Genomic DNA, 17,127 nt, shown 5'->3' on the forward strand with positions numbered 1-17,127 from the left:
TGTGTTCTGTCTCTGACCTGATTCTTTCTCTTCATCCTCCTGTGTCCAGCTCAAAAGTCCTACCACCACCCAGGACCCACTCCTCCTGCCTGTGGATTTTCTGATGGGCCCCAGAAGGTACTTGGAGGAAAATCACCGGGCTAGCCTCTCTCCCCTGATTTCCTGCCCTGTTGGCCTCGTAGCTCTGCTGGCCTCGTAGCTCTGCTGACCACATCCTCTCTCACCTTACTTATATACTTCCTTACCAGTCACGTCACCCGGGAGTTCTCAGTCCCCTAAACCTGTAGATGACCCCCCACCCAGGCTCTCTGCTTTACCCTCTGCTCTCATTCTGAGGTTCCTGTCCTTATGTTTCTCCCTATCTCCCTACGCTGTTCTTAAAACCATGTCTCTCTGCTTGGAAGCAGCCAGTCGCGTCCTTTGCTGGATCTCCAACACCCCTTTTTCCCACAGGTGACGGTACTGACTACAATGCTGTCAGGCCGGTGGTGGTCAAGTACCCGGGGGAGCCTTGGGCTGGGGCCCCAAAACCCTTCTCGGGGATCCCAGCTCTGTGCCCTCTATGCCTTCACTTACACTGGGACAGATGGCCAGCAAGTGTCCCTGGCTGAAGGGGACAGGTTTCTACTGCTTCGAAAGACCAACTCAGACTGGTGGCTGGCAAGGCGCCTGGGAGCACCCCCCACTTCTCGACCCATCTTTGTCCCAGCTGCCTACGTGACAGAGGAATCTATCCCTTCCCAGAGCCCAACCACCATCACCCCCAGCCAATCCTTCTGGACACCTGGTGAGTACTCCCTTCACCTTCCTACCTCCCCTCCCTGGCTTCTAGGAATTATTGGAAGGATCTTTCTCCCTCAAAGTATCTGCTGACCCCCTTCTCTTATTTCCCTCTGATCAGCCTACTCGTCATCCCCATCACAGTGTCCCCATTACCTCTCCTCCTACTCTTACGCTTTCTAGGTCTCATGTACTTTTCCACAACTTCCCCTGCTCTTGTCTTCCTTGTGAGTCCCCAGGATGAGGGATCCAGCCAAGATCACCCCTCTGAGGACCTGCCCCCACTCTTCCCGTTTCTCTGTTTCCAGGGCCAAAGTTGTTTCATGGCTCCATGGAGGAGTTGCACCTGTCCCAGGAACCCCCAGGCAGGACCCAGACCACCTCTAAGCAGCCTCCTCCTCTTCCCCCCAAAATGTGTAGAAGCGTCAGTGTTACCAATCTGAGGCCTACCGTCCTGAAACCCTTCCAGGAAGGAACAAGTGGCAGATCCTTCTCTCAGGAAGACTTACTGCCAGAGGCCAGGGCCAATACGGTGAGTCACAGCCCTTCTAAGTGGAGTAAAGAGTAAACGGCTATTTACTGCTGGGCCCTGTTCTAGGCACAATGGCAGACCAGGCAGACAGAATCTCTGCCCTCAAGGGCTTCCCATGGGGGTGACGAACACACAAACAAGTAACTGTTGGTACTGGTAAGTGCTACCAAGAAGCATAAATGTAGAGAGTGATGGAGATAATCTGGGAAGACATCTCCCAGGAAATGACATGTAGTTGATCCTAATGAGGAGGAGGAAGAAATAGCCGGGAACCAAACTAGGAAATGAGAAGGAATTCTAGCTGAGGGATAGCAAGTAGCAAAGATCCTGAGGATACATGGAACCTGGCAGATGACAGAGGGACTGAGAAAAAGCCAAGGAGCTATGTTTTTCTTTCTTCCTCCTGACTCCTGGCCCAGGGCAGGGTTTTTTCCTGTGTCCCATCTTACCAGCTCAGGTCACCAACAAGTCCCACTTAGAGATGTAACTCCCTTGCTCTTCTTGAAGACTCAGCTCCTCCCCTCTCTCTTACTTGCTGGTGGATTAAAATGGCCCCTCCTCTTTCAGACTCCCCTAGTAGGGTTCCCTGACCCCTCTCCCTCTCTTCCCTTTCACTTTGGAGAATGTGAGGGTGGGGCGCTCCCCTCAACCACTCCCCCCCCCACAAAAAGCCAGTTCCCCTTTCTGAGGCCCTGGGGTAGGGGCGGGGTGGGGGAGGAGGGAAGTTGGCAACAGGAAGTGAGGAGGAGAAAAGCAAAGAAGACTGAGGGAGGGAGTAAAAAAAAAAAAAACACCCAGCTGGGGACTGGGGTTTCTTCCCCAGTACCTGGGTCACCCCAGCCAGGAGCTGGGGGTGAGAAAACAGTGCGGGAGAGAGGAGGAGGTGGTTAGGTGGAGAGAAGATTGGGGAGGGACACAGGCAGGATAACTACCTTTTTCTTCCCCCTTTCCTGGCAGGCAAGACCCCAGCCCCTCATGTCAGAACACCCCGTGTACTGCAACCTAGTGGACCTTCGCCGCTGTCCTCGGTCTCCTCCCCCAAGCCCTGCGTGCCCCCCACTGCAGAGGCTGGACTCCTGGGAGCAGCACTTGGACCCTAACTCCGGACGCTGCTTCTACATAAATTCGCTGACTGGCTGCAAGTCCTGGAAGCCCCCGCGCCACACTCGTGTGCGGGAGATGGTGAGACTTTCCCTCCTGCCTCTTCCTGTGTCCCCTCCACCTCCTCCTTTCCCCTACTGAACCCCAAAGTGGCGTGTTTTCTCTCAGGGGCTGCCATCAGAAAATTGTTGAGAAGGGTGTTGAGAGCGGGTTGAGGTGGCATCTGGCCGTAGCTTTACTCCTCACCCCACCCCACCCCCCAGAACCCTGGCTCCATGGAGGGGACGCAGACCTGGAATAGGGACAGTGGTGTCCTGCAACCTCGGGCAAAGGGCTCAGAATCTGATACGGCGACCCTGGAACTGCTGGGCCCCCAGGTGAGAGCCCCCCCTCCTGATCACATGCAGGAAAAGCCATCTTTTTACTACACTCTTTTGTGCAAGACATTCATTTGTAACCCATCACACCCCCTGCCTCTCACCCACATCCGCACCTCTCTTCCCCCTATAGCCGGGACTCCGAAGGTGATGTTTCCTCCACCTGTTTCTCCGATTCCCTCCCTCCCAGGGTTCACCCTACCTCGGCCAGCGCCCCTCCCAGCTCCACCCCTCAGACCAGCCTTTAGCCTTGGAGCCCTCTCGACCTCTGCCGCAGGTCCTGGATGACCCCCATGTAAGTCACCCACTTCCTTGTGCAGGCAAAAATTCTCACTGCCCCACCCCCCAATTCCTGCTCCTTTGGAAACGTCTTCCTCTTTCTGAGTGTTCTCTGGGTATCCTCTCTTACGCAGCCTCCGCCACCCGCCCAACCGTAAAAGACCTCACTCCTGGGACACGACCCCCACCTTGGGAAAGCCGTGGGGGCTGTGGGGGGCGCTGGGTGGCTTACTAATACCCCTCGCTCCACTCCCCAGGAGGTGGAAAAGTCGGGCCTGCTCAACGTGACCAAGATCGCCCTGGGGGGGCGGAAGCTCAGGTGACAGGACCCGGGAATACCCTAGGGGCTTGGGCGGCTGGATTCCCTGGAGCCGAGCGCGGGAAGAGCTCCCTCCCCACATGATTCTAACTGACCTCTGCCCTACTGCCACTGCCCCCTCCGCCCCCGCAGGAAGAACTGGAGCCCCTCTTGGGTGGTATTAGCAGGTAACAGCTTGGTGTTCTACCGGGAGCCACCGCCCGCCGCGCCCTCCTCAATCTGGGTGAGTGTGAGGGAGGGGGGGGAGGGGGCGTGCGGGAAAGGGTTCGGGCCCGACTCCTACAGCCTCAGGACAGCTGAGGTGGGGCGGAGGTGGGAGAGGGGGAAGTAGAGGAAGAAGCACAGCTTCCCGTGTCCTCGCAGTCCCCCGGGTGGGAGGGAGGCAACGAGGGGAACAGGGCCTCAGTTTCTCCCAATTGCCAGGGACCAGCGGGTAGCCGACCCGAAAGCAGCGTGGACCTGCGCGGAGCCGCCCTGGCCCACGGCCGCCACCTGTCCAGCCGCCGCAACGTCCTGCACGTGAGTGCCTCCTGCGCGTACCCAAAGCTCCACCCGGCCGGAAGATGCGCTCCGGGTTTCCCGCACAGGTCTTCCGCTCGGCCTCCCAGCTTTTTGTGCTCCTCCCCGCTGACTCAAGCAAGCCCTTTCTCCGCTGGTCCCTCAGATCCGCACGGTCCCTGGCCACGAGTTCCTGCTGCAATCAGACCAGGAGACCGAGTTGCGAGCCTGGTACCGCGCGCTGCGGGCGGTCATCGAACGCCTGGTGAGATGGGTGGGAGATGGTGGGGCAGAGTCTGGGGAGAGGCTCGGCCCGGGTGGGACAGAGGGAGTGGGGAAGGAACAGTAGGATTCGGGGGTGGTAGGGGGCAGGGTGGTCTCAGTGTAGGGCCCTGGGGGGGGGGGGCTGGGACGTGGGACCCCAGCAGCCGGCTAGGGCCTCCTTGCGTCGAGCTGGGGGGTGCAGATTTCTCTCTCCTCTCTTCCAATCTCCGACTCGGCCCACCTCGCCCTTCCGGGTCTAGGATCGAGAGAACCCCCTGGAACTGCGTCAGTCAGGTTCGGGGCCGGCAGAGCTGGAGGAGCTGAGCGGCGGGGAGGACGACGAAGAGGAGTCGGAGCCGGTGTCCAAGCCACTGTTGCGGCTCAGCAGCCGCCGGAGCTCCAGTGAGGGGCGGGCCTCGGGTGGGCGGGGCCGGGGGCGCGTGTCCCGGCTCGGTGGGCTCCTTCCCCGCGGCGGTCTCGGGCCCTCATTCCACCTGCTCCTACAGGTCGGTGTCCCGAAGGAACGGAGCAGAACCGCGTCCGGAGCAAACTAAAGCGGCTTATCGCAAAGAGACCACCCTTGCAAAGCCTGCAGGAGCGTGGGCTGCTCCGAGGTGAGGTGGGCTGGGCCAGGGGCACCCTTTTCCTCCGTACCTGCTGTAGTATTTTTGCAAGCACGTTTATATTCCTCATCTGGGCATCAGCCCACTTCGTGGATGAGAAAACTTCAATGAGACTCACAGTAGAACGTCCCAGAACTAGATCAGCGGTCTTCTGCTCCTCTACTGCTTAATTTTGGGGGAGGAAGGGTGCACCTCCTTGCGGGGGGGGGGGGGGGGGGGGCGCTAGAAAAGGCAGCCAGGAAGGCCAGCCCAACTTTGGGGTGAAAACCTGTGCTAAGAGCTTCCATGGGTGAGGCTCCCACTGGCCTCCCACCTCATTCTGTGCCTCTCCAGACCAGGTGTTTGGCTGCCAGTTGGAATCACTGTGCCAGAGAGAAGGGGACACCGTGCCCAGCTTTGTGCGGCTCTGCATTGCTGCTGTGGATAAGAGAGGTCACTTTTCCAGAGACCCCACAACCTCCCCTTCCAATGGGCCAAGGCCTAGAATTCCCCACCTCCTCCACCCTAGTCTTCCTTCTGCCTTATTCCTCTCCACCCTTGCATCTCTCACCAGTCCTCACCTTACACAGGTTACAGCGGGAATCCTTATTTAATTTAGAGCAGGGGGGGCACCTGGGTGGCTCAGATGGTTAAGCGTCTGCCTTCAGCTCAGGTCATGATCCCAGGGTCCTGGGATCGAGCCCCACATCGGGCTCCTGGCTCAGCGAGGAGCTTGCTTCTCCCTCTCCCTCTGCCTCTCTCCCCTGCTCATGCTTTCTCTCTCTCTCTGTATCTCTGTGTCTCAAATGAATAAATAAAATCTTTTAAAAAAATAATAACTTAGAGCAGGAATCCTTATTTGCTCTCTGCTTCATCTCCCAGGTATAGATGTGGATGGCATTTACCGGGTGAGCGGGAACCTGGCGGTGGTCCAGAAACTTCGCTTCCTGGTGGACAGAGGTGAGAAGGCTTGTGGGCTTGTGGTGGTACTAGGAATTTCATGCCTCGGAACCACAGGCAGTTTCTCAGGGAGCTGGCAGAATGGGGAGGTCTGGCTAGAACTGCATGGCTTAGCTCTTGATCTCTTCTCATCCATGTTGCAGAGCGGGCGGTCACCTCCGATGGGAGGTACGTGTTCCCAGAACAGCCAGGACAAGGTACTTACGTGGAAGGCCCCTCAGACCCTTAAAACATCTGACATCCTCCCAACTCCTTCTGGATCCCTGTGTCCTGCCCCTGGGTGGGTTGTCCCCATCCCCACCTCTGCTGCCTTGCCCCCCTGTGGATCTCCTAGGTATTTCTGTGGTCTGCCTTAACTGGATCTTCTCCCAAACTCCTGACCTCTCAGTCTCTGGATCTCTCTGGCCCTTCATGAGCCCTGAGCCCCTCTGTACCTCCTTCTCCTCCCAGAAGGCCGATTAGATTTGGACAGTGCTGAGTGGGATGATATTCACGTGGTCACTGGAGCCCTGAAGCTTTTTCTCAGGGAGCTACCCCAGCCTCTGGTGCCCCCATTGCTGCTGCCCCATTTTCGTGCTGCCCTTGGTAAGGGATGAGAACTTTGGGCACTACCCTTGGTATGGGGGTGGGGCGTGAAGGGTAAAGAATAGAGTTTCCCTTACACCCTTCTATTCCAAACTGAGCACAGAGATGGAAAACAACTTTCAACTCCTGTGCCAACTCCAGTTATTATTTGTGTGTGTGTGTGAATGTTTAGAGGGCTGACTTAAAAAGAATTCTAAAGCTGCAGTTGTGGGGGCTCCTGGCTGCCTCAGTCGGTAGAACATTTGACTCTTGATCTCAGGGTTGTGACTTTGAGTCTCATGTTGGGTGTAGAGATTACTTAAAAATAAAATCTTTTTTTTTTAAAGTTTGTGACAATTAAAGATTTTATTTATGTTTTGACAGAGAGAGAGACAGTGAGAGAGGGGGAGACAAGTAGGGGGAGTGGGAGAGGGAGAAGCAGGCTTCCCACTGAGCAGGGAGCCCGATTCGGGGCTCGATCCCAGGACCCTGGGATCATGACCTGAGCTGAAGGCAGACGCTTAACGACTGAGCCACCCAGGCACCCTTTAAAAATAAAATCTTAAAATAATAATAATAATAATAAAGCTGCAGTTAGGCTCAGTGGAAAAGAAAGCTGTGGTACATTAATGGTGTCTTCCGTGGGCGTGGGAAAGAATAGCAAGTTTACCCACCCTTCCCTAGCACCTTCCATAGCCTCACCCACCATGCCCTTCCCTTCACTTTTTCTCTCTAGCAGTCTCTGAATCAGAGCAGCGCCTCTCTCAGATACGAGAATTAATAGGCTCGATGCCCAAGCCCAACCGTGACACTCTGCGGTACCTCCTGGAACATTTATGCAGGTCAGGACGACTGAACATCTCTGTGTACGCGGAGGGAGGGTGGAGTGGGGCATGCAGCGGGGACTGTGTTCAGAAGCAGTGAAGGTAGGGGACACCTAGGTTTCTCACCTGTTTAGTGGGCAGATGGAGGAAACAGGCAACCCCCGGGCAGGGCATCAAGTGGGAAAATGGGGATCAAGAGATGCCCAGGGATGCTGTGAGAGAAATGAGGGCCATCTCACCGCTCCCTTCCCCCAGCCTCTTTGTCTCCTTTTGGGACTGTGCTCATGGCTTCCGTGGCTGAGCTGGGCCTGGGCAGTGGCTTCTGAGAGAGGATAGCCATTTGAATTAGAGTCGCCTAATCTGTGAAAAAAGAGGACTCTAGGGGCTGGGAAGAGGCAGGCATCTCCTGGGTTGTATTTTCCAACTTGTATCCTGAAGGTGTCTCTACTGGTCCCATCTTCATGCCCCTTGCAGCTCTCTGCTTGGTTTCCTTCAGCCACCAACCACATGGAGGGGTCCCAAAGTGAACACTTTGCTGTTCATCCCTTTGAAGGGTTAGATTTATTTGAAGTGGGGAAGCTGCTGCATTATAGCCCCTTCTCTTGATCTTTGCCCACAGGGTGATAGCACACTCAGATAAGAACCGCATGACCCCGCACAACCTGGGAATTGTGTTTGGGCCAACCCTATTTCGGCCAGAGCAGGAGACATCTGACCCAGCCGCCCATGCTCTCTACCCTGGGCAGCTAGTCCAACTCATGCTCACTGACTTCACCAGCCTTTTCCCCTGACTGGGGCAAGGAAGAAGACAAAAACATGTTTCCACTGATCTCTGTTAGCTACCCTTTGGTGGTGGTGGGGATAGTGGATGTTCTGTTTTGAGGACATCCCATTAAATCCTGTGTCTCCCAGATGACTGTCTTTGTGAGTCTGACCTGAGGGGTTGGGATGGGGTGGGGGAGCCTCCCAAAAAAGGGAAGTGGGTGGATTAACCTTTACTTCTCTTCTTGTTCCCTGTCATCACCATCCCCCCCAAGATAGTAAAGTGTAAAGCAGGGCGCTTTCTGATGCAGTTCCTTTATTATCCAGAAACAGTGTCATTATCAAATTCCTCCCCAAAACATATACAGAAGGTATACAGCCCCAACCCATACCTCCCATCCCTGGGGCATCCCAGGGGGCTATGGCTCCTCATCCCAACTTCTCTGAGGGAATGGAAACCCCTTAGGAAATGGATCTGGGATTCCTGGGATTCCTCACTCTTCAGGTGCTAGAGTTGAGGAATTGTGTCTCCCCAGGCAGGGATCCCAGTAAGATACTCATGTTGCCCACAGCCATGTTGGGGGGCCCAGAGGGAGGTGGGGTGCGTTCAGAGCTGTCCCCCTGATCATGAGAAGGGGGAGGACTCAGCCCCTGGGCCTCATCCAGAATAGCCACAAAGTCCAGCTGAGTGTTGTCAAGGTCAAGAGAGTCCAGAGGGTTGCACACCTGCCCTTCAGGAGGAGCGTACAAGGCAGGACCCCCTCCCAGCCTGCCCACTTCAGGATGACCACAACTGGGGTTGGTGCTCCCTGCCTTGAGGGTCCCATAGCAAGTGGGCAGTGGGGGCAGAAGTCGGGGTGGTGCTGTTGCCCTATGGGGGGCCTTGTTTGCCCCCACTGCAAAATTTTCATGGCAGGGTGGAGGGGCGGGATAGGAGCCCGACTTGTGATTGGGCAAGTTAGGTGCAAAGCCAGGTCCATATGTGGCCATTGGACCCTTGCCAGGGCTTGGGCTAACCTGGGAACCCCCTAGAAACTTGGGACTCTGGTAGAGAGGTTCCTGGACTGGGGGATCTCCCCTGCCCCCACCCTCCCAGAGCAGTTCCTGTTGAGACTGAACATAATTACACACCAGCTGAGCCTTGAGTTGCCCTGTGGAGTGAGTGGGGGAATCAAAATCCAGGCCAGGCCTGGGCTCTGAAGGAAGATAATCAGGGGGTGGCTGGGTATAGGCACCTGCCTGGGGATATTGGGGAGGCGGAGGCTGGGGGTAGTGGGAGAACAGAGGCTGTGGGCGAGGAGGCCCATCACCGGGCTGAGCATTGAGGCAGGGCGCCAGTCCTGTGGAATCAGAACCCACTGGACACCCCTGTTCTGGCTTGACCTGTACTTGTCCGTAATGTTCAAGACGAGGACACTGACTGTAGACTCCAGCTGGAGCCTTGGGGCCTGGGTACAGCCCGGAGTGGGAAGGGAACTCAGCCCATGGTTCGGGGGGGGGGTTCAGGATAGGAGACCTGCTGGGGACAGGGGTTTGGCCCATAATTGGTGGGTGGACCAGGCCCAAGAGTCAGGGAGCCTGGACCCCTAGCTCCATAAGGTTCAGCCGCTGCCCCCTCAGGTCCCCCATATCCCAAAGTATCAGTGGATGGGAAGTCCATATAGGGGTTTAGGCCACTGCCTATCATGGAGGTCCCACCTTCTGGCTCCTCCTGCAGCCCTCTGGTATCCAAGGCGACATTCTCAGTGATGCTGGGGGGCTGTGGTGAGTAGACGGCGGTTGGGAGTTGGGGATCGAAGTTCCGTCCTCCCCCTGCCATGGTGGGGGGCATGTGGACACAGCCCAAGCTCTTGAACCGCTGGACTCTGGCTGGGGCAGGGCGGTCAACAGCCCGGGCCGGGTCACTGGCCCTCCGGGTAACCCCTACGCTGGGGTTGTATCCTGGATACTCAGCTCGGCTTCTCCAGGGAGGTGCAGGAAGGCTCCCCATCCGATCCAGGCTGGGTGCTGCCGTGGGTGGGGTACCACCTGCCCTAGCTGAAGCATATCTTGCCCGGAGCAGGTAGTGCTGGGCAGGGGTGAGGCCGGGCAGAGAGGATGCCCCGTTCTCGGGCGGGGAACCAGGGGGGTAAGGGGAGGCCAGGGAGGAGCGGCGGCTGACGGTATAGGCTGAACTGACGCTGCTGGAGCTGCTGCTGCGGCGGTCAAGAGAAACTGGGGGGCCCAGGCGGCGGGACACAGCGGTGCCTACAAGGGATAAGGAGAAAAAGCAGGGTGGTCAGGGAGCCCTCTGAATCTCACCCTGCCTCCCCCATGGGACGGCCTTGTCCTGGAATCCCAGGGACAGGCTCCTTAACTCTGACGACTCAGACCCTAGGACGACCCATGTCCTTTCTACGTTTGCGTCACCAGGGATTCAGAACCACTGTGAACAGTTGTATAGGTTGTACACTGCACAGCCCTAGGGAGCAGCATTCACGTCATACTTTGTGTATCACAATTACCTGATGGATGGAAGGAAAGTGTCTGAGGAAGGGGGACCTTTTGCTAATTGTACAAAGGTGCTTTAGGGCAACCCTGAGGACGGAAGTCCTCCTTCCAACTTCAGAGAAGGTCCAGATCTCAGCCCAGCAACTACCTCCACACCCAGGTCTTACCAGTATGGGTCAGGCTGGGCAGTTTGAGGCCCCGAGGCCCCATCGGCCGAAGTTGATGTAGCTGGTCCAGTCTGAGGTTCTCAAGGCGTCGAAGAGTGGACAGACCAGTGCCAGCAATGCAAGGCCCCTCATCCAAGCTGGACAGGTCCTCAGTGCTGCCCCCTGCATTTCCGGTCATTTCCACACCACTATCTGTATTGGCCGCACTGCCTGCTGGGGAGTGGTCGCTGCTGCAGGACGACTGGGCCCCAGGGCTGGGCTGTGGCTTCTGCAGGGAACATGAGGGCTGAGGGCGGCCCCTCCTCCCCGCCCCCCAGTTCCCTGAACTTGGTGAGTGGCTCAAGCCTGTGTCTCAGTGACTGCAAGGACCGAGGGGAAGCTTACAGGTGTAGGGAGGGCTGAGCAGGTGAGGGGAGGGGGCAAACTGGAGAGATGTTGATGAGAAGAGCCTAGGTTGGAGCACAGACTGCCTGGGCTCAAATTTGCACTTAGTTCGGTGACCTTGGACCATTTGTCTATATGCCTGAGTTTCATCATCTGAAAATGTGGAGAGAAAGTTCCTTTTCCACGAAGCTATTGTGAGGAGTACATGAAATTATAATCATACTAATGTGAATTGTACATGTAAACTATACATAAATTAGAATAATATGCTAAGCCCCATATAAGAGTTTGTTGAACCAATTCAATAATTAATTATACGAAAATCTCTTGATTTGGGGTAACCCAAGGAGCACCACCGGGGTAAGAGACTGGAGGACTTCCACAGAAGAGTGATTTACAGAGGAGGACACGGAAGAGTTGGGAGGGGACTGGAAGATGTGGGCAGGGCAGGCCGGGGCATGGTGGCAGGAGTCGCCTGGGCCAGCTCACCACGGCCCCCTCCGGCACGGTCAGTCTGCTCTCCTCCCTGATGGGGCCTCCATCCCGCTCCCTCTTGGGCTCCACTGTGGACAGGGACGGTGCCCTGGGCAGGGGGCCGTCTCCTCGGTGCCGCTTGGTCACATGGGCATCAGGACCATGCACTGTCTTGACGTGTTTCCGGAGCGAGCTGGGATCTGTGTAGCGTTTGGTGCAGCCAGGGAGCTTACAAACATACGGCTTCTGTTGGGTGGACAGTGAAGACATCAGGCAAAGGAATCAAAGCAGGAGAGTGCAGAAGGCATGGGAAGAAGAGGTAGCATCAGTTGGGGATGAGAGGGTCAGGGAGGAATGCACAGCACCCAGGGAATTAAGGAGACAGGGGGGCCCTTGGAGCAAAAAATGAGAGGGTCAAGGGAAAGATTAGGAAAACTGACAGCCCAGGTCTGTGAGGCTTCATAAAGCCAGGGGTTGAAGGGACCATGGGTCCCCTCCAGCCCGAATGGGTCTATTTAGGTTGGCCCTTTGGCTGGTTAGAGGTAGCCGATGGGGTGGTTATGTGGAAGTTCTTGGTTTCAGAAAGACTTTATCCAGGTCAATGAGGTGGGGGACGGGGACTCACCTCTGTGGAATGGGTGCTGGGCTAAGGGATTTCTTATGGGGGAATCTGCCCAGTAGCTGGCTTCTCAAGTGGGGAGGGTCCCTTAGGTGGGGCATTCACCTCATTGGAGTGGGTCCGATTCTGGTGCTTGGCTCGGTCACTGGCATTGCTGAAGGCTTTACTGCAGCCCTCGTGCTCACACATGTACGGCTTCTCACCCGTGTGTGACCGCAGGTGCGTCTTCAGATTTTCGAGGCGTGAGTATGACTTCCGGCACCCCTCAAACTAGGGGATGTTGGGGTCAAAAGATAGCTCTCAGACAGAAGGACATGGAGATTAGAAGAACTGTAAATCTCAAAGGGAACATACATCAGAGACTATAACTCAAGATGGGAGGGCAATTCCGAAAATTCAGGGACGAGGGCAGGCAAGAGCTCGGCAAACTGGAAGCTGGAGGGGGTGCGGCAGCGAGCATCTCCCCATCAAGCCAGAGCAGATCTCCCTGCATGGGAATCTTAGACTGGCTTAGGATGGGGTCATTCTTGGAGTGTCTTATGTCCTTGACACCGAACTTCTCCATTAGGCAGAGTAGCAGGCACAGTGCCTAGGGCCCAGCGTACTTTTGGGGGCCCACAGAAATGTCTTAATTTCTTAAAGCAAGGGAAAAATAGCTTTTAGGTCCAAGAAAGTGTTCTAATACACAACATCAATATGTTCATCTTTATACTAACCCAGTCCTAAGATACAATTTTAAGTATTTGTTTATGGTGGCAAAGTGCCTAGGCTCCACGAAAGTCATATGAGCTCTTGGTGGGGAGCCCCAATTTAGGGAAGGACCCTGAGCTTGGGAAGTGGGGGCCTCACCGTGCACTTGTGTGGCTTCTCCCCCGTGTGTCTGCGCATGTGCACGACCAGCATGTACTGGGCTTTGAAGGGCCTCAGCTCCCTGGAGCAGCCCCCCCCAATGGCACACGAACTCCTTCCGCTCCCCATGGATGTGCTCACTGTTGATGTGCTGAAGGAGGAGATACAGAGGCTCTCTGAGGTTCCCTTCTGCCCCCAAGTCCCAAAACAGACCTTCCCTGGAACCTCCTCACCCCACCATATCCCTCCAAGGCTCCACCTCATGGGGGAAGAAGTCGCACAAAGAACATCATAGTCCGCACCTCCATTCTCCCACGTTTCTAAAACAAAGCTATAGCTCCTGAGTTTCTGCCGACCCAACTGGCCACTCAACCTCTGACCTCGGTATCCTGGGACCTCCTGCCCTTAGCCTAACAACACAAAGTCCCACCAGAATGTCCTACAAGATCCAGCCAGCATTCCTGTTACCCCCTGGGGCTCACGTGCACCAGCTGCTCCTGGGAGTCAAATTCCTGGCTACAGCCATCCCAGCGGCAGTCAGTCTCATACACAGACTCAGGCTCAGGCTTCTCCTCTCTCTCCAGGTCCTCCCGCCCATCCAACATCCCCAGCAGGGGATCCTAGGGCAGAGGAGGCAATCCTAGGGTCACTGGGGTGACAGCTTTTATTTAGCTCAGGTATCAGAGTTAAAGTCGCCCCCCCTTACCTGTGTGCCTGCGGAGTTGGGGCTGGACATATCGCCCTCCAAGGGCTCCTCTGGGCACTTGCTAACCAGCAGGTCCAGCTCAGACTTCAGCTTCCCCAAGGGAAGAGGTGAGGGTGATGAAGGTAGAAGTGGGCAGAAGGAAGAGGGAGCCCAGCCAGGTCTTCCTGCCCTGAGTGCCCCCACCCAAGCAGCTGGAACCCCTGGGTTTGGAAGAGACTTCCTCCTCAGACTGCACTGGGATGGGCAAAAGGCGGGATCTCATTTGGAAGAGTCTGATTCAGCCCCAAGGAGTGAACCCCAGCAACCATACCCCTTGATGTTTCTCCTACTGAGAACTTTTCGATCCCCTGTCCTTCCTTCACCTTTCCCCATAGAGTTCACCACCCACCCTCCCTGAGCTGAGGGAAATTGGGCAGCAATATGATGACTCTCACCTGGCAAGCTGGGAGGGGTCCCCGGGACTGAGGATGCGGCATCATCCCACCTGGAGTGGGGTCATGGGGACCACAGGGCTGGACCCCGAAGGAAGGCGAGGTCCCTTTTTGGTGATTCATCTGGGGTGGGAATCCCAGAGAGGGGCTGAGGAGGGGGAGGAGGAGGAGGAGAGGCAGTTACTTAGGACTATCATCTGAAAGAATTTCAGGAGTCCTTGGGCTATTTTGGAGTGTCTCTGAAAAACGCATGGGATGGGGTTGAGGCAGGCCCAGGGAAGCACCCGAAGAGGGCTTCAACACCTTTGAAATGGTAAGGATTCAAATAGGGTCAGGTGCTTTGGAAGGCTGGAGGCTTTTAATGGGGTTTGGTAGGGTCTTTAGGGGCCTCTTAGCCCAAGGCTCTCTGCACCTCATGGTGCCGATGGAGAGGTGACCATAGGAGCCCCCGGGAGATGCACAGCGTGAGTTGATGAAGGCCACAAGGGAGCTGGGTGAGGTGCGGATAACTGTCTGCAGATCCAGGCTGGCGTCTGACAGAGGCGAGATGGAGAGTGCCCGCTTCTTGGTCAACTTGACTGAACCTCGGGGAGGAGGGAAGAGTGGGGCTGGGGCAGGAAACAAGGGAGACAGCTATGGTAAATGGGGTCATGTCTCCCTCCACCCAACCCATGGGTCCTGACTCTCAACAAAACAATGACACTTGACTGCTTTGCCCTACTGACCCCATCTGTGACCTGATCATGCTCTGACCCCTTGCTCCAATCTCCAAGCATTTCCTCTTCCAAGTCAGATCCCCTGCCTTCCCCTTGCAACTTTCTCTTTTAGAGCAAGTCCCAGAGAGGAAGAAAGGGAAGAGATGTTGCCTGAGGCCTCACCCTCGGTGCAGCTGTTGGTCTCTCTAGCTGGCCCATAACTGTGGGGGCCAGACATGAGGTTGGCCTGGTGGCAGAAGGGCAGACCAGGCAGTCCTAGAAAAGAGAGAGAGCCAGAATGGGGAATGGGAATGGGGGGCACATAAGGCCTCACCTTGAAACCCCGGGAGAGGCTTGATCCCATATCCCAAGCCTATACAACATAGAGCCTTGAATCATCTGTGGATTAGAGACTGGCATGGGGTAGGAGATGGAAGAAGGATCCCTGGGGCTGGCTGAGGGAGCTGCCAGGCCTCAAGGCCTGGAGACTGGTATTTGCACTGACCTTCTGTCCCCATGCTGGGGGCCTGACTGGGGAGGGGCCGGAGACAGCAGGGCTCGCCATAGCTACTGACTGGCGGCGGGGTCATCGGGTTGAACATGGTGTCTCAGAGGAGAGTGTGAGGACACTGCAGGAGGGGAAGGGAGATGTGCAAGTTATAAAGGCAGGAGGGAAGTAAGGAAGGTCAGATAACTAATTCAGGTGTAGAACCTCTAAGACATCTGCCACGGGAGATCAAAGTGAAATGAGCATCACTCAGCCAGGGGGGGTAAGGAAAGGCGTCCCAAAGAGGCAGAGGCTGTCTTGAGGATCTTTGTGGGAACTGAGTGGGATCTTTGCCTGGGTGGTCTAAGCTCTCGTGTGTGTGTGTGTGTGTGTGTGTGTGTTTAGGAGGGAGTGTTATGGACTAATTGCGCCTGTACGAGCCTCAAGTGATTTTATGCCATGGCCCTCTATTTCCTCTTGCTCTGACCATGGGCCAGCTTTGAGGGGTGGGATGGGGGAACTCATGCTGAGCCCCTTTGCCTTCATTTGTTCCTGCCCACAACAGGCCGTCTACAATCTCTCCAGTATCCAGCAGAGGGAGCTCTCGCCACAGCCCAGACGGAGAGGCTGGTGGGGCCAGGAGGGAGCACAGACGATCTGCCTTTTTCTAAGGCAGAAAACTGTGTATAGAAGGGGATAAGGTTTCTGAGCGGAGCCTCCCGGGCCTGTTGAGTACAAAGAGTGGAAACTGGTGTTATCCTGGGGTAGTCTGAATCTGGGCGCCCACCTCACTTGGTCTCTTTTGGGGGAGCAGGAAAGGACTGTAAGAGAAGGGTTTGAGAGAATGAAAAAACAAAGCCATTATCCATTAGAGAAGAGCTGTGAGGGAGAGGGTTCGGCTCTCCGCTTTTCTCCTCAAACTCCAGTTTTTGTTCCACCCCGGGTTTTCCGGTCTCCCGGGACCGAGGGTGGGGTGGGGCGGGGTAGGGTGGAGAACGACCGGGAGCGGGCCGGCCGGCGCGGTGGGTGATCCCGGGATGCTGGGATTTTGGGTGAGGGCGGGGTAAGATGGGGAGCGGAACCCGGACCCCATGACCCAGCCCAAGCCCCGCAGCCTGGGTTGTACCCTTCCTAACTCCTCCTTTCCCAGCGGAGAGCTGGATCCCGCATCCAAGACCTCCCAACTCGACCTTGGCACTTTGTGTGTGTGTGGGGGGGGGGCACAGCTGGCTGGCAGCTGGAGGGGGGGACACTTCTCCCGCCTCCTTCCTCTATGACTCACCCAGGAGAAGGAGGCAGGGGCTCGCAAACGACCCCCCAAACACTAAAGAGACTCCCCCAAACGTGCCTACTCAGTCATCTTCCTGTGCCACTGCCCAGCCGCAGGGGAGCCGCGATGGAAATGGGGCGACATCCCTCCTCGCCCACGCGTGCCACAGCCCACCCACGTCTCCCCTTCACACTAGTGACAGGAAAACCGAAACTTTTCCAGCTTCGGTTAAGTTTTTCTGGAGTGTGGATGAGAGCGCAGGATGGGGCAGGGAGCTCTAGGGTTGCCCTGCTGGAGTCCTGAATCATCTTCTGTGTCTCCCTATTTTCCAGAGTCCCCCTCGCACCCCCGCTCCCCAACTCCCAGGAGTAGGCCCCGCCCCCCTTCTCCCAGTCCCGCCTTCCCCGCCCCCGTGCCTCCTCGGCCCACCCAAGTCGCCGCCGCAGGCTCTGGCTGCAGACGGCTCCGCTTCCCCCTCCCTCCCCGGGAGCCCAGTCGAGCGAGCCGCGGTGGAGGGAGGGCGGGGGGGGGGGTGTAGTTGGGGGCGGGACACATTCCTCCCTCCTCCCCTCAGTTCATCCAGAAAGCTGGCAGAGGCGCCCGGGGGGCGGGGGGCACTGTTGGAGCGTGGGGGTCCCCGTGGCGGGGTGGAAAAGAAAGAAGAATCCAGAAACTACAGGGACAGAAAGTGAC

General features: G+C 56.6%; 2 protein-coding genes across 2 annotated transcripts; one reads left to right on the forward strand and one right to left on the reverse strand.

Moving 5' to 3' along the window:
- The first annotated feature begins 471 nt into the window (after positions 1-471).
- Positions 472-8,013, forward strand: ARHGAP9 (Rho GTPase activating protein 9). Its single transcript, XM_021687285.1, has 17 exons — positions 472-787; positions 1,089-1,312; positions 2,270-2,494; positions 2,677-2,790; positions 2,981-3,085; positions 3,327-3,388; positions 3,521-3,611; positions 3,812-3,907; positions 4,053-4,151; positions 4,411-4,552; positions 4,657-4,764; positions 5,107-5,205; positions 5,635-5,712; positions 5,856-5,909; positions 6,163-6,297; positions 7,013-7,118; positions 7,720-8,013. Exons 1-17 carry the CDS (start codon positions 472-474, stop codon positions 7,889-7,891), a joined length of 2,226 nt encoding a protein of 741 aa, XP_021542960.1. The 3' UTR covers positions 7,892-8,013.
- Positions 8,014-8,363: 350 nt separating this feature from the next.
- GLI1 (GLI family zinc finger 1) lies at positions 8,364-15,279 on the reverse strand. The gene is given in 13 exon segments (XM_021687228.1): positions 8,364-9,347; positions 9,349-10,109; positions 10,520-10,787; positions 11,393-11,623; positions 12,102-12,266; positions 12,846-12,941; positions 12,943-12,996; positions 13,328-13,465; positions 13,552-13,641; positions 13,986-14,130; positions 14,395-14,590; positions 14,861-14,953; positions 15,183-15,279. Coding segments are annotated over 13 exon segments (3,318 nt in total).
- Positions 15,280-17,127: the final 1,848 nt, after the last annotated feature.

Source organism: Neomonachus schauinslandi, chromosome 5, assembly GCF_002201575.2.
Source record: "Neomonachus schauinslandi chromosome 5, ASM220157v2, whole genome shotgun sequence".
In the NCBI taxonomy this organism is placed as follows: Eukaryota; Metazoa; Chordata; class Mammalia; order Carnivora; family Phocidae; genus Neomonachus; species Neomonachus schauinslandi.